Source organism: Equus przewalskii, unplaced genomic scaffold, assembly GCF_037783145.1.
Source record: "Equus przewalskii isolate Varuska unplaced genomic scaffold, EquPr2 contig_R2118, whole genome shotgun sequence".
Taxonomy (NCBI): domain Eukaryota; kingdom Metazoa; phylum Chordata; class Mammalia; order Perissodactyla; family Equidae; genus Equus; species Equus przewalskii.
This window is the reverse complement of record NW_027228718.1, coordinates 24,901-45,517: the sequence shown is the minus strand read 5'-3', so window position 1 is coordinate 45,517 and position 20,617 is coordinate 24,901. Positions and strand designations below refer to the sequence as shown.

Sequence of the window (20,617 nt, the reverse complement as noted above, 5' to 3'; positions counted from 1 at the left end):
TTTGGATTCTGCTTATGTGGCCATGCAACTTGAACGATGATTTCTTACTGGACTGTTCTCTTGCTAGACTTATGGATCCCCTTGAGATTTGGTTGCAACTCAGAGTCGACTCCAATGTGGGTAACCAGGGTAACGTTTGCCCCAACAATGGTCACTGATCATTTTTCATTATACATCGTACTGGGTTGAACAGTGTGCCCCCAAGATTCATGTCTACCCGGAACCTCAGAATGTGACTTTATCTGGAAATAGGGTCTTTGCATAATGTAATTAGTTATGATGAGGCCATATTGGATTAGAGTGGACCCTAAATCCAATGTGTCTTCATAAAAAATAGAGAACACACAGAGACACAGACTCATGTGGAGGAGCATGCTATGCGAAGATGGAGGCAGAGATTGGAGTGATGCATCTACAAGCCAAGGAACATCAAGGATTGCCACAACCACCGGAGGCTAGGAAGAGGCAAGGAAGGATCCTCCCCTAGAGGCTTCAGAGGGAGCGTGGCCCTGACAACACCTTGCTTCAGAACTGTGAGAGAATACGTTTCTGTTGTTCTCAACCACCCAGTTTGTGGTAATTTGTTACAGCAGCCCTGAGAATCTGATACATGCACCAGTAATAAAAGATTTTTGAGCACACATCTCCAATAGATGTATATTTCTTAATTTACAAATTATGTACTGGTGACACTGTATTCGTATGCAATGGTCCTCATGAAACATACACTAAACTTAGAAATTTAAAAGGATGTGATAAAAAAATAAATATGTACTCAGAATTTCTAATGTTTCCTTTCCACACCTACAATAACTCCTCTTAACCAACCTTGTATGCAGGCATACCCCACTTTGTAGACCAACGTGCTCCAAGATCCCTTCATCCCAAGTAGAGTGACTCTGATGTGCTCAACAACAAACATTCAGCTGCCTTCTGCACTTTTCCATGAGGCTGATGAGATATTCTTGATGTCTTCTAAAGCACGTGGGAGCTGAGGAAGGTTCAGGAGTGCAGACGTGGGTCTGATCTCTCCATATCCACTCTGAGTGAAGTGTCTTCACAGACTGCAATAAAGCTTTCGTCTTCCAACAGTCATAATGGCCCCAGTGTTGTCGGCACGTGCCGCCTCTATATCCAGCTTTCCCATCCATCTAATACCCCCACTTACAGGATTTTTCAGAAGATGATGTCCAGACACACACGTGTAACTAATTTTCTCCTCTCTCTCTCCCCTCTCCTTCCCATACTTCTTCCGGGAAGGAAACACTTTATTTCAATTCTTCTTTCTAAGGGCCAGTGAACCAATTCTCCTATATCATGTCATCCTCCTTCTCAAGGGGGCATACACACTTCCCCCGACCCCAGGGTCGTTATGACTGTTGGAAGGTGAAAGATTTGTTGCAAAAATAATGACAAATCCTTATATTTATTATTTCAAACTAGTATGCCTGTTATACGACTTCGCTTCTGGAAATGACCCAATCCTAAAAGCAGCAGATGGTGAAACCATCACGCACACTACTGCCCCGGCCCCTGTCACCTCTGCTGATCCTACTTAGATGAGAAGTGCCAAGGTGGGACTGCTCCTTTCTTGAATATAAAACCAAGAGGAGATGGCAGGAAGCCCAGAGGTGAAGATGATAGCTGATACACTAGTCTCCAATTTCTACTGCTATTCCCTGGAGAACCTAGTAAGATCTGAATGGAGTGGGCCCAAGGGGCCTTTATTTCCTGGGAATATGCAGGGACGTGTTTAAGAATCTTCCCTCTTGGGTAGAGGCGAGAAACCTTTCTGAGGGGTCCTGCCAAGATTTACCACAGTTCTTCTGGTGCACTGGAGGTAAGGACGGAAAGTAACTGACTGAGACAGTTCCCAGGACTGGTGTGTATGTTTGTGGGTCAAAATTTGATGGGAGAGATGGGCCCTAATTCTTATGAATGGAATGTGGAATATGTACCCATTCCACAAGGACAAGAAAACCAGCGCACATGGTCTGATTAAGGATCTTTGTTTCTATTTACATTTCTATTTTTCATTATAAAAGTTATACACACTAAGCACATTAAAGAAAAATTTTAAAGTAGAAAAAAGAAGAAAGGAATGACCCAAAAGCTGCCTAGACCCAACCCTCTGGCCCAAGGACCAGGAAAACCATGACTGCCATCGTGCCCCAGCCGGGCTTCTAAACCAAGACTCCTTTGTTTCTCCAGTCCTGGCAAGAAGTGAGCAGATTATAGTTTCTTCAACAAATAAATGGCACGGAAATGCTGAGGGGAAGATGTAATATGTTAAAAGACTCTAAGCAACATAACCACATGCAATGTGTGGAATTTTTCAGATTCTAATTTGATCGAATGAAATGTACAAATACATTTGTGAGAATAGTTGGGGAAATGAACAAGTTTATTGGGTAGCGGATGACTTTAAGTCTGTCTTGGTCATTTTCCTGGATATGATATTGTGCCGCGGTTATGTTAAAACTGGTCCTTATCTATTTAGATAAAATAAATTTATCTAATACACTTATCTAAAGTGTATTTCTGGATGAAATGGGTTGATGTCTACACTTTGCTTCACAATACTCCAGGAAAAAAAAAGAAAAGATTTTTTTTTTCTAGTATGATGGGGGATAGGATGAAACAAGAATTGAAGAAAGTTAATGATTGCTGAAGTTGATGACTCTTGAACTTAATGGGTACGTGGAGTGCATTGTACTATTCTTTCTGCTTTTATGTGTTTGAAATTTTCCATAATAAAAATTAAAAATAAAAAATGAAATGCTTGCATTACAGAGGGTAATGTGGGGGCAAGAGATGAGGAACACAAAAAATAAGAAATAGTCACGTTCACGGGAACAATAGCAAGTGAAATATGGAAAATGCCTGTGAAATAGCAATCACATATTCATAGATGTCATGCCAGTTGTAGATTCTGGCAGAAATAAGCCATCCTTAAGCAAATGGTGCTGGAAATGGCTCTGCAACTTGAAGCAATGTTTATTTACCCAAAGAAAGTACTTTGAAAGAAGGGGATGTCTTCCTGAGTCTTTAAACGTATTTTATTTTTTAGAAATCACTTTTTTTGTTCTTGTTGAAGGACATGCAGCAAATTATGTAAACAATAACACGCACCTCTGGTGAGAACGTTGAGGGTGGTGCGCTTGAAATTTTCTTACCTAGAAGAAACGAGGTGAAAGGAATCATTAACTCTCTCATATGTAAGCTTGGTAGAGAAAATAGCTGAGGTGCAGAGAGGTTTTTAGGGGTCAGAACCAAGGGCACACCTCTTAACCAAAGTCAGCACCATCTGCAAGGCAATAGCAACATAGCAAAGGAATCTTGCACTCTTTAGGAACTTCTGCCTAGGGGGTCCTCTATCCCTGGCGATCCATTACCCTGGGACAGGGGGTGGCAATCTTTCCATAGTGCCCCACCAAATGTCACACCTCTGTTCACTGCTGCGCTAGTGGTAGAACAGGGTGCTAACTGAGACAAGTTCCCAAAATTGTGTGTGTGCCTGTGTGCACCTGTCTGTATACGCCAGTGTGTGTGTGTGTGCATATGTGCCTGTGTATGTGTGTAGATGGGATGGATCCTCGACAGAAAGGGGAGGTGAGAAGCTGTCCCGTTCTACAAAACCTATATTTTAAAAACAAAAATAGAAAAAAGTGATGTGAAAAAGGTGTTATTATTTTTGGATGTTCCATTGAAAATATAACATAGGCACATTAGATTAGTTTGTGGAAATAAAGAAAGAGGAAAGAAAGTCGAATGTTATCGCATCCCCATAAATTCCCACGGTTTGTACTGCAATGTATTTGCTCCCCTCTTATATTCTGTGCATATGCATGTTTTAGATGGCCAAGGTCATACCATAAATAAGATTTTATGTCCTGCTTTTTTTCTCTTGACTTTATTTTGGTTTGTGAATGTAGGCACATGAGTCCTCATAAAGATATAAAAATTGAATCATATTTGCCCACACATTAAACAAATTGTAGTTTTCAAAATGATAAAATTTAGATGTAGTTAGACCTGTCCCTGAAAATCCAGAGCATTTGATCTCCATGGGTCTGATCGACTCTGTTGGCAGATGGAAGGAGCCTCAAGTCTCTCAATCACTGGCAAACTGTGAGGTGGGGGCTGGCAAGAGGAGAAGAAAAGAAGATGATCTAGGGTTGCCACCTGACACTGGAGTCACTTACCCTTCTTACCATCCAGCTCATACAGAGTGGGCCAACCCCTGCTCCTGGGCACTCAAGATGGTTGGAAATGGAGCTGCAATAGGATAAATCCCAATGAAGAATCAGGGAAGCAACTGAGAGCTGAAGGGAATCTATCCTGATTTCCAGAACCCCTTCCACCTCTAAACAAGGGCCTGCATGGGAAAGAAACCTTGAGACCATATACATGCAAAGATGATATTCAAAATAATTTACAAACAGCATGGTCATTTAGCTCAATACATACATCGGCAGAGAAATGAAAAATTTAAATATATTCATTTTTTTCCCCTGAACAAACTATTTATGATCAAACGATTTAACACATGCTAGAAGTTTTGTAGCTTAACAGTCAATTTCTATTGAAGTATACAGACATGGCTTGATATAATTTCTAAACTCTTTTGCAGCTCCATCGCTATAGGGAGCCTGTCGAGGTCCAAGTATTCTTCCTATTTTCATTGTTTCAATGTGTAGTTATTTGAAATATGGTGGTAAACATAAAGTTTATACGGAAAAGACTTTTGAATATTTACTTTACATCTTTTTGTGCGCCAGCCAGAGATAACTGAACATGACAACTTATCACCAAAGTAAAACATTTGGGAAATTATCTGACATGTGGCCTAAAATTCCAGACTTTCTCCCCAGCCTTACACTGGTAACATCTTTTCAAATTCCAATACACGTTCATCTGGGTGTTTTCTCATTAAGTCCATTCTCTCAAGCACAGACAATAAAGTTTGGTAAGTTATTTCCGATGGTGTTCCTTCCAAGTTTCACATTTTAAGTAAAATTTTACAAAGCTTTTTGGCTGAAACAGTTGAAGGGCGACCAACTGACCGGTTGGCACAGGACTATCCCGATTTTAGCACCGAAAGCGCTGTGTCCTGGGAAGCCTCTCCCTGGGACATGAAAAGTCCTGGTTTTCACAGATGGATGTGGAAAGTTGGGGGGGAAAGTACAGAGCTCTTGTGGCGGCCCCCAAAATTGGGGCTGAAAGCAGCAGTGCTTTTAGTGTCCAATGGATACCGCGTGGATTACAGCCTCCCCTGGTTGCTGTGGCTGTTTTGTGCCCTGACTGTTGATATTGACAACCACGTGAACCACTGGGGTTCACAACAATGGATCATGCATTGTTGCGTCACTTTGCGTGATGCAACTTGAGTGTGCAACTTAAGCGTGTTGTAATCCTGAGTGTGAGTCCTCAACCTGGCACTCAGTAGACATTCAGGAAACAGCTTTTGAATAAATTTCCAGGTATTTGTCCCACTGATAGATACACAGATGTGTGAAATTACCTTGTGCAAGTGTATTCTTTGCAGCATTGATTGCAAGAACGAAAAGTAAGAAGTAACCAAAATATCTACCATAAAGGAACTGGTTAAAATTATCAAGGTCAGAAATCTTATGCAGCCACTGAAATATAAAGCAACTCTTTATGTTCTTTAAAAAAAAAAAAAAAAGCTACTATCACCCTATTGCACTTTTAAAGAATGACTTGTCAAATAAGTATTGTATATATTTAAGGTATAGAATCTCATGGTTTGACATACATACACACGTGGAAATGATTACTACAGTCAAACTAATTAACATATCATCTCCTCACAGTTATCATTTTGTGTGTGTGTGGTGACAGCACCTGAAATCTATTCTCTTAGCAAATTTCCATTATTCCATGTGGTATTATTAACTACAGTCACCATGTACATTAGACATCCAGACTTATACCTCCTACACAACTGTAACTTTGTAATTCTTTATGTTCTGACATGGAATGCTTTCTAGGATATATGTCAGTTTTAAAAACACTGGCAAGCACAACGCTTATATCACTGCTGCCATTTGTGTTAAAAATGAACTAGACAGTACCCATTTAGATTTGTATTTCCGTAGAATAATTCTGGAAAGATACACATGAAACTAGAAATAGTAGCTGTCTCTGGCAGGGAGAAGCTAGGGCCCGGGGTCAGGAGAGGGAGGGAAATATTTCACTACATACAATTTTGTACTTTTTGAATTTTCTGCTTTGTGCATATTATCTATTTAAAATATTAATTTTAAAACCTGGTACATAAAATAAACCACTTCTTCCTAAAATTAAATAATCGGGTGGATTTTCATGTCAGATATATACATTGTCTTATTTTTTACAGATTCTTACACTGTCCAAAAGATGATATAGACTATTCTACTTTTTTCACAATGCTCTGAGATGAGCCAGGCAGCAGTTCATTTGTTATTATAAAATCTCTTTTATTCTCCCAGAGATTCAGAAGATTCATGGCCCTTTACATTTAACATAACGGTAGAGATAATTATTTAAAATTGGTGCTCTCTTGATTCTGCATGCTTTTGCTTTTCTTATTTAAAAATCTTAAAATTTTAGATATCAAAATATTCTACCCATTGAAAAGAACTATAACTATTCTTCAACGAGAACTAACAATAACTGAAAATTTAAAAATCAACATAAAAACCAATGTGTTCAGCAGCAGTACCAATTATGTAAATTAAACATAATGACGAAGTAGTGACTTGTTCTAAAGCATTGAGTACTGCATAAAAAGTGGAAAACGCAATTGCACTGGCTACCATGAGACAGGTCAAACTTGCAGTCAATAAGCACCGTGGATGTTTCTCAGATGTCACTGCAATAGGATGCCCATTTAGCAGTGGTCAGCATGACATCTAATGATTTATGTGAAAATTTATGTCATTACCTTAAAACTTCTCACAGGTTCTATTATATATACTTACCGGCACGGAAATATTTCAGTACTAAAAAAAAAATTATGGTTACTGGTGTGTACTGTTTGAATATCAACTCCACATTCATGCCCTTCTGCTGAGCCTCCAGGTAAGCCCCTCTTTCAGAGTCTCTGCATAGTCAGACCTGAAGGGATCCTCCAGTTATAGCTCCAGCGTCCTCACCCCTCCCCTACTGGGACATGCAGTCTGTTGGCTTCTTCAATGAATGAGGTTTCCTGACTCCCCCCCACAAATACTCAGTAATTTACTCAGAATTGTGTGGAAACATAGTGAACTGAGCCACATGCTCCAATTACATTCTACCATTTAAAGAGCTGGAGCAAAAAAATGATAAGGAGACAGATTATAGCACTGTGTCAAAAGTTCTGAAGGCTCCAGGGCTTCATTCTCATCTGTATGATCTTGAGTCAATGTGAAATGATCCCTCCGTTTTTCCAACTTTCCGGTGTGGATAATGATAGCTACCTTGCACTACCAGTGATAGGATACATTTTAATGCGTGTAGAGAAGAGTACATAATATGCACTTAATAGATGGTTTGTAATACATTTGCCCACTAAGCAGACAAAGTGCTCAGGGCATTATGAAGCAAGAGCAGTCAGAATATCGAATTCAGAGAGGTCTGTGCATATGCATGGGAAAAAGACCAGTGTCTTTCTTTATTTTCACCTACCTCTGCCTTAAATTGAGCATGTCCTTCAATTATGAACCTAGGCAAGAGACCACAGTAATATTAGTAGTACATGTGACAATGTCACCAATAAAGATTTTCATATCATGTTACATTTGTTTCACACTTCTCAAAGTATTGTTTATGCTCATCACTGCTTTGAAATTATGGTAGTTACTCTGTCCATCACTAGATACTGTTATTTAATGCATTAATAAAGACATACTTATGTTATCAAATCACAGTATTTTTTAAAAAATTGCAAGCCCATATTTCAGTTTAATAAATTTGCTATAATCCTGCATATTTAATTTTATGCATTTATTATAAACAAATATTATTCTCCTAAGGAAGCCACAGGCTACATCCAGCTGCCAAAGGGTCCCATGGCACTAAAAGTTTGAGAACGCCTGTGCTAGGAGATGTTTTAAAATGAGAATCCATAGGAAAAGGAAGGAGTTGAGCTGACATGTTGGGTATTTTCATGTATGTTCTCTCACAGACAGGGACAATACAGAGGCTTCTGCGGTTGAAGCACCAGAGTCACGAAGGGCAGAAAGTGAAGATGAGGCTGGGCATATTTGGGTGGGGGGAGTTCGAGTGAGTTGGGAAGTTTCCATTTTGAAAAACCAAGAGGCCACAGGGAGTCACCGTGGGTCTGTGAGCAGGAGAGTGCACACAGCAGTGGTGTCTGAGGCTGCTGCTTCTGAAGGCTGGGGGCAGACCAGCTAAGAGCTGGGGCACAGGGAAGAAAAGGAGCAAAAGAAGGGATCCAGGTGGGGAGGGGGCAGGAGGCTGGCAGGCAATGTGGGTCCCCAAAGACCTAAACCCAGTTCACAGCATTCTCCCTGGAGAAGTAGTCAGGGGCAGGCAATGGCTGCAAGTCTGCCTTTTGGAATGCTGGCCTCAGAGAAGTGAGGTGACCGAGGAGAAGAGGCCCAGGTTGAGAGAAAGATGCTGCGTGAGGTTGCAGGGGGCCCATTTTAAAGGTCCTGAGGCGCCAGGAGCACAGATGCGGGCTTCTTCCAGATCCCTCTCTTTCCTATTCCACTCCACCCCAAACCACCCCCAACACCTGCTGCAGTTAGAAAACCATAAGAGAAGCCACAATAAAATAGTTCTGGGAAAGCAGCCACCTCAGAAAGGGTTCCTGCTACTAAGGCCAGATGGCCTTGACCTGTGGTTCTTTATACATTAACCCACAGCAGTGGTTCTCAAAGTCCTGTCCCCATACCAGCAGCATCAGCATTCAGCACCAGCATTAGCTGATAAATTGTAAGAGACATAAATTATTGTGCCTCATCCTAGTTACACAACTAGCAAATGACTGAGTCAGCATTTCCATCTAGGTCTGCTAACCCAGAAATGAGCAACTCTTTTGTTAGCTATGGCTGAGCAAATGTCCTTACTTAGGGGGACCAAAAAAAAGTACTTTCCTTCTAAATTAGTCTGCATTTCCAAAGACTTTTCCCTCCAGGTACTTTTATATGATTGAGATTTGGACGTGTTTTCCAGCTACACTGCCACAGGACAACTTCTTTCTTTGTGGGCAGTCACTTCACGCAGCCTTCCCTCTGCTGACAAAAGGGGCAGGGTTAGGAGAGGGTGAGGGGCTGGGGCAGGGTCCAAACTGAGGGACCCAAAAGGACTCTTCTTAGAGAGGCTGGGCCCAGCAGGGCCTTGCCTGTGTAGTGCTGCTGTACTCCGAGGGACCCCCTCCCCTCCAGATCCGGAGGGTCAGAGAAGGCCTCCTGAAGGAGGGAACATTTGAGCTGGGTATAAAGCAAGGGGAAACCAGGAGGGAGGCCAGATCCTTGGAGATCGGTCCAGACCAAAGCCAACTCCGGGGATGCAGCTGGGGCAGGACCCCTGGGGTGACTTCGGAGTCATTGTGGAATCCTGAGGACCTGCTCCCTCTCCCTGTTGTAGACCTCAGTGCTCTATTGTCAAGAGGTGGATCAGAATCACAAGGTTCAGCTTGGGTGGAGCAGGCCAGTATGTGGAGGCAATGACTGTCTGTTAGGTAGGGGTGATGCTGTTGGGACTTCCAGGGCCACTGAGCTCTCCTTACTCCACTGCAGATTTCTGCCTAAGGAGGCACACACAAGACAATGGGTAATTCAGATGGAGGGGAGGAAGCAAGGGGGGTAGGAGGGGCTGCCCCTCAGGCCATCAGAGGCCTTCATCTTCCCTGTGCCACCCACTCACTCACTAGCAGGAGGGCAGACTATTTCCTCTCTCTGACCCTGCCTCCCCTCAAAGTCCTCCTAGGCACCCACTAGTGACCCCATTTCTGCTTCTCTCACCTCACTGCCACCTTGTGAGTGCACTCCTCCACCCTCTGGTGCAATCTATCCAAATTCCACATCTAAATCTCCAATATTTACACAGGTCCAAGTTCTCTGGTGTTGGAAAATCCTGCTATCCTTGTTATTATTATATTATTTTTAATAAAAGTCCTTTGAAAACTCCAGAAGAAGACAAACTAACATACCAAAAGGCCCCGCAGTTTGAGTGGGTCATCCCATCTTTTGAGGTTCCTTCTCAAGGCTCCTATACCCAGAGCTTAGCTGTGAAAATGCTAGCCTGAAAACAATAAGCCCTCTTTCTCCGCTGTGAGGTTGGGGCAGTTAGAACCGTGAGAGTGGCGGTGGCATTTCCACTCAGCTATGTGGCCATTAGCTGACTTGGAGGCCAAGTAACCTCATTAGGATTACTGCTAAGTTGTCCCGGGTTGCCAACAGGTCAAACCAGCTCTTTTCTTACTTGAGGAACTGAGTTGTAGAGATGACGTGTAGCTTGCTTAAGGTTACAAATGCAGCTAATAATGATGGAAAAGTGTAACAGCATTGCTCTCTTGTCTCCCAGGCAAAGGTTCCTGCAAACATATTCCTCTGAAGGAGACTGACTCTTATTTGAAATTCTCAACCTATAGTCACTCTGAGCTACAGGACGGTTAGGGTGGTTCTTTTCTCCAAGACCACGTTGATCTGTACTCACTCTGAAAATTCACATGGATTATGGAATCCCGTTGACATCCTAAAATCACTGACATCCATTTGGGAAAGGCATCTACAAGATACTACCCTCAAGCCTGAGAGAAGTGAATTCTAATCCCGAGGTTTAGAGAGGATGTGCATGACTGCCCCAGAGAGATTAAATGTTGCACTAAACACCCTCACTGATGAGCAGGAGTATTCTTGGGATTGGACAGGAAGGGCAACAAGCCCTGAAGACAGCAGCTTTTGTGGGGGTTGTGGCCTTGGACAGTGGATCTGTGAAAGAGAAGGAAAAATCTCCTGGGCTAAACTCCCGGAGAACACCAATCGTTTTGCTGTGTTTCTTACAGCACAACCCAGCACAGTAATACAATTAAAGGACCCACGCACATGTGTTGAATGCATGCTCACATACATGAACTGCTTAGGAGGGACAATCCGGTGAACTGAGCAATAACTTTGGGAGAGCTTTGAAAGACAGACGTGTCCTCTTTTCCTCTACTCTAAGTATCAGGCATTGTGCTATAGGCTGATTTTAAAGTGGGGACACAGAAAGAGAGGTGTGAAAGATAAAGCTTGCCATAAAGATCCTTTACTTTATATATAGTATGATTTAGTGTTCATAACAGGTTAGGATTATTATTATTTCCATTTTTGTTTAACAGATGACACAACTAAGGCTCAGAGAGGTTAGGTGTTTTATCTGAGCTTACACAGCTGGCAAGTGCCTGGGCTCTCCTATCTGAGCCTGAGCCCTTGCTTACGCTTCCTCTCCCCACACTCCAGAATAATATTCCTCTCTCCACTTAACTCCCAGAGATCAGACTCTGATGGGTCCTTGAGGGATTCCTGCCAGGGAGTTGCCATCCCTGCAACCTCCCACCCCCATCCCGACCCCCACGCCAAGTAATCTTTTTTCTGCTGTGGAGAGTGGGCCTGTAAACAGATGAGGCCAGAATCTCCATTTCAGGAGCTTTCTCTAGAATCTGTCCCTGTAGTTACTTCCAGTAGAAGTTGTTTCAGGAAGAGGTTTGTCTGACTGCAATGGACAGTGGTGCAATTCATCACTACAGGAGGGCAGAATCCACGACTGAGGGGCCACACGTCGAGAGGGGAGGGGCCAGGGGGCGGCCCCCGTGTGACCAGCCCTGAGGAGAGGTCAGGAGAGAAGGCTGGATGAGGAGTGCCTGGACAGCCAGCAGCTGCTGACGTTCTATATCACGCGCCTGGGGCCCAAGGTAACTCAGAAACCTTTAAATAAACAGCTGGGCTGGGGGCGTTGCGGAGCCGGGGCGGGAAGGGGCAGGGACTTCAGGGGTCGGGCACTGAAGCTGGGGACGCCGAAAGTGAGGCGGGCTGAGAAGGAGTCCGAATTCTCGGAGGAATTATAGGGAATCAGGGCTCTGAAGCAAGAAACCAGGTGTGAGAGGGAACACAAGCGCGAAAGAACGTCAGAGGGCGCAAGAGCGTGGCTGACCAAAAGAGTGCGCTCGGAGATAGGGGCAAAGGGTGGAACACGGCCAGCCCCAGAAGCATAGGTAAGGTGGGAGCAAGGGGACACTTTCTTCCTCTGAACCCATTTTCCATAGGTTGTATCCTTTCAGCCATTTTTAAGGTAAAATGTTGACCCAAGTGTTTTTTAGGTCATAAGGAAAGAACGTCAGAGGAAGCTGTAGCAAAGCGAGGCTGCGCAAGGCGCAGGACAGGCACTGAGAGGGTGGCGCCTTTTTTAAAGAAGGTTCCATCTCTTTCCACCCTAATGCTCAGACCGTATCCCCGCCCCCAACTTTTCCTCCGTTCGTCCCCCCGCCTGGGCATGATCCGATCGCCTTTAAACCAGGTAACACCAGCTCTGGGAGCCTCTGACTAGAGGGGGTGGAGCCCACAGCGGCCGCCAGCTGAGCTCAAGGGCTGGTGGGAGGTGTTTCGGGGCGCTAATGGCGCACCGCGGCCGTGACGCTGGCCAAATCATTCACAGAAATCCCTGTCTCATTCCATCTACAGTCGCAGTTCGATTCCAGAGGCCTTTCTCCTCAGGCCTGGCGGTGAGCTGATGGCCCAAGTTCTAGAAGCTTCCTTGCCCTCCAGCTGTTGGGTCGGCTAGAGCTTGGCAAGTTGGGGAGGAGCCTCACCCGAGGAGGCGGCTGAGAAGGCGGGGGAAATGGAGGAGGAGGCGGCGGCGGTGGGGGCTGCGAAGGCGTGTTCAGGCCACGGAGCTGAGGAGATGAAGCTGGAGCCACTACAAGAGCGTAAGCCCGCACCTGAGGAGAACTTGACGTGGAGCGGTAGCGACAGCGGCGACGACGAGAAGGTGCTCCCTTCAACCCCCCCTCACTGTCAGAGCAGTTCCTCTCCCCTTTGCCTGCGCCGCAAGCCCCGCCCTCGGCCCCAGCGCTGGGCCCGCTCCCGAGCCCGTCCCGGGACCTCGGCCCCACCTCTACCTCCAGCCCGTCCTCTTCCTCCACCTCAGTCCCAGCCACGGCCCTGGCGCAGATCTCGGCGTAGATCCCGGCTGGGTTCCAGGCCCCAGACACGGCGAAGCTGTTCTGGTGACCTAGGCGGCTCTGGGGATCGAGGTGGCTTAGGGGACTGGTTACTGGAGTTGGAGTTTGATCAGGGTCCCTCGGGCTGTTCTCATGTGGAGAGCTTTAAAGTAGCCAAGAACTGGCAGAAGAACCTGCGGTTGATCTACCAGCGTTTCGTTTGGAGTGGGACCCCAGAGACTAGGAAACGTAAGGCAAAGTCGTGCATCTGTCATGTATGTAGTACCCATATGAACAGACTCCACTCTTGTCTCTCCTGTGTCTTTTTTGGCTGCTTTACTGAGAAACATATTCACAAACATGCAGAAACAAAACAGCACAATTTAGCAGTAGACCTCTATCATGGGGTTGTATATTGCTTTATGTGTAAGGATTACGTATATGACAGAGACATAGAACAGATTGCCAAAGAAACGAAAGGGAAAATTTTGAAGTTATTAATTTCCATCTCAACAGATGTTTCTCAACAACAGTGTATGACATCAGGTGTTGAAGAGAAGCAAACAATCTGTGAGTTAAAAGAACAGGAACCAAAACTGGTGAAACCCAAGAAAAAGAGGAGAAAAAAGTCAGTCTATACTGTGGGCCTAAGAGGGCTAATCAATCTTGGAAACACTTGCTTTATGAATTGTATTGTCCAGGCACTTACCCATATTCCTCTACTGAAAGATTTCTTCCTCTCTGACAAGCACAAATGTATAATGACAAGCCCCAGCTTGTGTCTTGTCTGTGAAATGTCTTCGCTTTTTCATGCTATGTACTCTGGGAGCCGAACTCCTCACATTCCCTATAAGTTACTGCACCTAATATGGATTCATGCAGAACACTTAGCGGGATACAGGCAGCAGGATGCTCATGAGTTCCTTATTGCAATATTAGATGTGCTGCATAGACACAGCAAAGATGATAGTGTTGGGCAGGAGGCCAATAACCCCAACTGCTGTAACTGCATCATAGACCAAATCTTTACAGGTGGCTTGCAGTCAGATGTCACATGTCAGGCTTGCCATAGCGTCTCTACCACAATAGATCCATGCTGGGACATCAGTCTGGATTTGCCTGGCTCTTATGCCACATTCGGTTCCCAGAGTCCAGAGAGGGCTGACAGCACAGTGAGTAGGGATGACCACGTACCAGGAATCCCCTCACTCACAGACTGCCTGCAGTGGTTTACAAGGCCAGAGCACCTTGGAAGCAGTGCTAAAATCAAATGCAGTAGTTGCCAAAGCTACCAGGAGTCTACCAAACAGCTCACAATGAAGAAATTACCCATTGTGGCCTGTTTTCATCTCAAGCGGTTTGAACATGTAGGCAAGCAGAGGCGAAAGATTAATACTTTTATCTCCTTTCCCTTGGAGCTGGACATGACTCCATTTTTGGCCTCCACTAAAGACAGCAGAATGGAAGGCCAGCTGCCAACAGATTGTGCACCCAATGAGAATAAGTATTCCTTGTTTGCAGTGATTAATCACCATGGAACTTTGGAAAGTGGACACTACACCAGCTTTATCCGGCAACAAAAGGACCAGTGGTTCAGCTGTGATGATGCTGTCATCACCAAGGCTACCATTGAGGACTTACTCTACAGTGAAGGATATTTACTATTCTATCACAAACAGGGTGTAGAGAAAGACTAGTTTTACCAGACCACTTACCAGAAAAAAGTAAAAGAAATGAATAGGTGAGGATCCTGAAGTGACACACAAGCCTACCTGGAATGGACAAGGACAATACCAATGCAACAACCAGCACCTCTTGAAGTAACACAAAAACCTCTCTGAAATGGACAATGACAATAGCACCTATATGACAATTAGCACCTTGATATAAAGAGCCTACTTTACCATGGCCTATGGATCTATAAGAGGAAGAATACTAACTAATGACCAGTCAGTCTTAAGAAATGAAAGGAGGGAGAAGAGGTTGAAAATGGTCACATAAAGCATAATTGAATGGAAAGGATGCTTTAGGTGGGGAGAGTGAGACTAGAGATGTTCTGACACTGCTATATGTCATTTGTTTCTACACAAATACTGTGAGAAGTCAGAGACTATTCCTTCATCAGCAAAAAGCTTCATGACTGGTGTTCCAGCTATGGCTGACCAGTCAAATGATTAGAAAAAAAGGAAAATATTTTAAAAGAAATTCTAAAAAGCTTTAAAAGAAAAATATTTAAAAAAAAAATTTTAAAAGAAAAGTATTTTTAAATGTTGAAAAAAATTTAAGTTAAATACTTTTAAAAGAAATGTTTTAAAAATCACAGGGAGTTTTTTAATTTAAAACTTCAAAATTATTAAAATGAGGCTTAAAAGCAAATTCTTAGAAATTCTTAGTTTAAAAAAGGTAAAATGAATAAAACAAGAAAAAAATTATAAATTAAAATTTAAAAAAGTGAAACAGTTTTAAAAAGTTAAAAGAGGAAACTCTAAAAGTTTAAATGAAATAAAATGTTACTATAAATAAATCTTGCATAAAATATGTGTTGAAAAATCAAAGGTTAACAAAATTCATGAATAGTTTAGTGATTAAGAAATAGACTTTCATAAAACACAGAATGGAATGAAAATTCAAATTTAAGTTGAGCGAAAAGTTTAAAACAATTCAAGACTTGAGACAAAATTTGTTTAAAAATTTTAAATTTAAAAAGGAAAAATTAGAGAAAAATAGAGAATTTTAAACTATATTTAAATAATTATATTAATTTAAATATATTTTAATAATATTTAAACAATTAAATTTACATTTAAATTTAAATAATATTTAATTATAATTTTAATTATATGATATTTATATATCAATATATATTGATATATAAATATAATTATAATATTAAATAAATAATTTTATTTAAATAAAAACTTTAAATTTTTAAACAAAAAGGATAAAAAAATTTTAAACCTTTACAAAAATATTTAAATAAAAATCAAAGAATGAAAAGAATTAAAAGTATTCAAAAAGAAAAAATTATTTAAATTAAAAAGCTTAAATGTTTTGTTTTTTAATTTAAGCGTATTAAAATACATAGGGATATGAAAGAAGTAAATGGAGGAGACAGGAATAACAAGACAAATGGGTTTAAGGGGTTTGTGAATATATATTTAAGTTTTATGTTAATATGTAATTTGAATTTGAAAAAAAAAAAGAGACTGTAGCCATCATTTTACCATTCGATTGTGAGATTGCTGCAAGGCCTGCACTCTAGTGCACCTTCCCCTCTCAAGTTCCATACCTCGTTTGATTTCCTCAAGGAAGTAGAGCTATTTCTTAGTCATGATCAACTGCATATGAGAAAGATGAAAATACTAGGGACCTTCTTCCATTTAGGCCTGCATTGCTCATATAAGTTCTTTGCTTCCAAAAAGGGCTCTTGACAATTTAGTGGCCTAGAGATATTAGATCACAACCATGAAGCTCTGGCTTTGGTGTTTAAACCCCATGGCCTGACTGAGGAAGTGGCAGGGACCCATTACTGGGGACCTCCCACCCTCCTCTATCCTCCCCTCTCCATGGGGAAATAAGACCTTTAAATTTCTACAGTAGAGCTGGAGGTTTGTGCTCCACAGTCCTGCTCATTCCTTACTCTTTTTTTTCCTTATTCCATCATTCATGCCTGGTTCCCTGAACCTCTCGCTTGCCTGACCTTAGCTACATACATCTCTGAGCCCTAGCCTGTAGGTCTCCTTCCTTGACTCTTCACCTGGTGGTTTCTACTCCTCCTTCAAGGCTCAACTCACAGATGACTTCTCTGGAGCCTTCCCTGAATGCTCTAGGCAGGTATAAATTGGAAAATTGCTCCTCTCTCACCCCTATATCTTCACTGTGCCTCCAAAGTACTTTGTCTGTACCTCAGTGATAGTACTTATTCTACTGTGATTCTGCTGTAACTTTGTGATTGTCTGCCCCTCTGCACTGAGCATTCTGAGAACAGGGAGCCAAGCCTTATCCATTTACGTGTTAATAAATGTTTGTTGAATGTGAGGATGAGTTCAGTTATTTGCTCTGTTCACCCTCTCAGTAATGTGTTCTCACCCATTCATCCATTAAGTCGTTAGGTGCCTAGTGCTGTAATACAGTGTGACCCATGTTGTATCTTCCCCAAAGACAGTGAATAAAATGCTACTCAGCTGCAGGGGATGGCTTAAGAAAGGAAGTGCTCAGTGAAGAAATAGCCTGGTTGTGTGGAGGGGGTGCCAGGTGCAATGCAAGGAAAAGAGCACAGGCCTAACGGTAGTCATGAGAGACTGGGTAGCAATAGGGAGCAGCAGCTGAAGGTGAGGCTGGGCTCTCTGGTGTGGCAACACTGCCCCTCACCACAGTGTGTTTGAACTCCGCACAGTGTTTCTCACCTTTCAACTGTGTATCACAGCTCCATGGTGTACCACATTAATTTACCTTCCCAGTAGACAGTGTGCCTCATCATTCCACAATGTTCTATATCAGATGACACATCATGACTATGTGCCACAAGGAGTGATGTCTGGTGGCTGTGTTTAGTGGAGAGTTGTAGTTTATTTGTCTGCTTAGCACTCTAGCCCTTTCCTCATTCTTTGTGGTTCCAGTGGGGCTATTGATCACTTGGCCGTGCTCCTCTCACTCCTCCCCAAAGTGGGCATGTCACTCAGGCTAAATCAGATTAGAGTTCTCAACTCCCCCACTGCTCCACCCACACCTCTCCCACAAAAGCGATTTTTCTGAGCATGGCCATAGGACCCAAGCAGGACCAGTGAGAGCCCATTGCTACACTGAATATATGTAGACACTAGGACAAAGTAGTTTCTTGCTCCTTACCTCTGCTCCCCACTCCATCCCTCATGCTGGAATCTCTAGGCCAGGATGACATTAATCTGGGACTCTCATAGGTTGATATCCATACCATAAGGAGAAAAAATAGAATCAGAGATGGGGAGAAAGAGCCTAGAGAGCATCATTTGAACGTTGCAGATCCAGCGGTGCCTGAAGCCCCAAAGTTCCCAGCTCTCTGGGCCAATAAAATCCTTTGATTTGCTCAAGCTAGTTTGAGTTGGGATCCTGTCACTTGCAGCCAAGGGTTTTGAACATATTAGACAAGCTATATGGTTAGTTAGGGGCATCCTGTTCCTAAGGCCACAAAGGGAGAGAAGGGAGGGAAGAGTGACCTCAGCTGGCCTCCATCGTATAATATTGAGAAGCTAGAGTGGGTCCCTATGTGTCTTTAAGAAGCAGGTATTAGCTCAGCCACTGACTTGTGCTAGGCTTCAAACCTGTCTCACAGCAATGATGTGGCTATTGCTAATTAAATAGAGAAAAGGGCCATAATGTTTCATGAGTACCAAGATAGGCTAGGCACTATGGTAACTGCTTTACCTCTATTATCTCACTGAGTTCGAACAACAATCCTGGGAGACAATCATTACTGAACATACTTCACAGATTTGGAAAGTTAGACTCAAAATGGAAAAGTGATTTGCTTAAGTTTACTATTTTAAATAGTGGAACAAGTATTCAAACGCAGGTTCCCAAAGCCCATGCACATTCTGTTATAATCCAGTACAGATAATTCAAAGATTTTTTTATTTGCTTTTCCTGATGGTGTTATTGAAGAGAGCATAGACCAGAATGGTGCAGAAGGAAGACAGCCTTTGACAAACCTGGATGTAGATAATCTGGAAAGAGAGTAATCTATTAACTGATAACACAAAATTGCCCATGCTACACGTGAATGTGTCTCTATGGTAATGGCTGATTTGGATAGTCAGGTCAGACTAAATTACTTTCCTAAGGATACCCAGGATGGATGAGGCCAAAATTCTACTCCATTACTAGACATGTAGCCTCACACAATGCATTTGCTTGACTCAGCACCAAGACCTGGCTGTAAGATCTCACCTTTTTACTGTCTGTGAAACCATCAGCTTTCTCTAGTTACACCAGATTTCCTTTCTAGCTTCAATACCATGGCCGGTACTTTGTGTTACTTTCACCACTAACCTTCACTCTGGTCTTCCTAGAGTGCCCACAATATCAGTCCTTCAACCATAGATCCTTCCCACCTGCCTGTTGGGGACAGACTTGGCTATTAGGATCTGGTTCCTAGGTGGTCCAATATTGATTTGCAACGTCCAACTTATGTTGTTTCTGCACTACTTTCACTTCCTTTATCTTGATTCCCCTCTAAACACACAGTAGTAGTTACTCTGGGCTGTGGCTAGAACTACAGTCATGCGCTGCATGACAACATTTTGGTCACTGATGGACCGCATGTATTACGATAGTGCCATAAGATCAGTATCACATAGCCTAGGTGTGTAGTAGGCTACACCATCTAGATTTGTCTAAGTATACTCTATGATGTTCGCACAACAACAAAATCACCTAATGACACATTTCTCATAACATATCCCTGTTGTTAGGTGATGCATGACTGTATGTGTCTATAAATCCCTCAGGCCTACCACAGTATGTGGTAAGTGCTTAACATGCTGACTGAATAAATGCATGAATCAATAAACAAAAATGAATTCTATCCTACACTCAAGTTTAGTAGTTGACTTCATGTCCTGTTTTTCTGACGTCAAAATACACATAAGCATGCCTGATTTACCCACGCCACCCACATCAACACACTTCTGTCTCTATCCATCCTCCACACCTTCACTCACTCTAGTTTCAGAAGAAAAGGAATTCTACTTTCTTTCTGCCGCTGCACCACCAGCTTCCTTCCTCTGACTCATTCCTGACAGCCAAGGGGCCTTGCTCCCACAAGCTCCCCTCTATTCCAGCAAGAGCAATGTTTCCCCTAGACTAATAATATTCAGCAACTAGACATCCTAGATTTTCTGTGGTGATTCTTCAAAAACTTGTCCCGTCATCCTTGTAAGACATAAGAAATGTCCTTCAAATCCCAATACTTCTTCCTGGAGTGTATATTGTCCCCAGAAGAGATAAAAAAATCTGTCATAAGATCTTGATTTGAGGTTCATGTTTAAAACAAAAATTCATAACCTTGCATGGTGTTGCTGTCTCCAGTATTATTTCTCCCCTTCCTTTCACTGCCAAACTCTTTTACACATTTTTCTTCTTTCATTTCCACTTACTCACTTCCTACACCATTTTTACTTTCCCACATGGCTTCTGCCTATACTACTCTATTAAAAGTACACTTGCTTAAGTTCAAAGTGACTTATTTTTTCAAAGTTCTTTATTTTGCTATTTTATCCCATTTGTTAAAGAGATATATGATAATTGAAGACAGTAGGACAACAGATACAGAATATTTGATGTTAAAGCTTTCCTCGAAAATCCAGGTCATGATTTTGCCCTGTTGGCTACCACTCAGGGTTGGTTCCCCTTTTCTTACACCAGGAGGGTATGCCAAGTCTGAAAAATGGACTGAGGCTAGGGATGGAGCAAGTGGAGCTGAGGAAGAGA

General features: G+C 42.6%; 1 protein-coding gene and 1 long non-coding RNA gene across 5 annotated transcripts; one reads left to right on the top strand and one right to left on the bottom strand.

Moving 5' to 3' along the window:
• Positions 1 to 3,040: 3,040 nt before the first annotated feature.
• On the bottom strand, positions 3,041 to 4,317 carry LOC139081415 (uncharacterized). Its single transcript, XR_011536506.1, has 2 exons — positions 4,206 to 4,317; positions 3,041 to 3,176 (listed from the first exon to the last, which is right to left on the bottom strand). It is a non-coding gene; the product is annotated as an uncharacterized lncRNA (long non-coding RNA).
• A 7,449-nt stretch (positions 4,318 to 11,766) lies between these two features.
• Positions 11,767 to 15,857, top strand: USP51 (ubiquitin specific peptidase 51). Of its 4 annotated transcripts, none has more exons than XM_070606982.1 (3): positions 11,913 to 12,205; positions 12,435 to 12,507; positions 12,672 to 15,857. In XM_070606982.1, the coding sequence occupies exon 3, from the start codon at positions 12,829 to 12,831 to the stop codon at positions 14,845 to 14,847; it is 2,019 nt and encodes a 672-aa protein (XP_070463083.1). In that variant the 5' UTR covers positions 11,913 to 12,205; positions 12,435 to 12,507; positions 12,672 to 12,828; the 3' UTR covers positions 14,848 to 15,857. The 4 variants fall into 4 exon arrangements, with proteins under 4 accessions (XP_070463084.1, XP_070463083.1, XP_070463081.1 ...); XM_070606980.1 differs by having other exon boundaries at positions 11,949 to 12,205; positions 12,311 to 12,507; XM_070606983.1 differs by lacking the exons at positions 11,913 to 12,205; positions 12,435 to 12,507 and adding an exon at positions 11,767 to 11,905.
• The last annotated feature ends 4,760 nt before the right edge of the window (positions 15,858 to 20,617 follow it).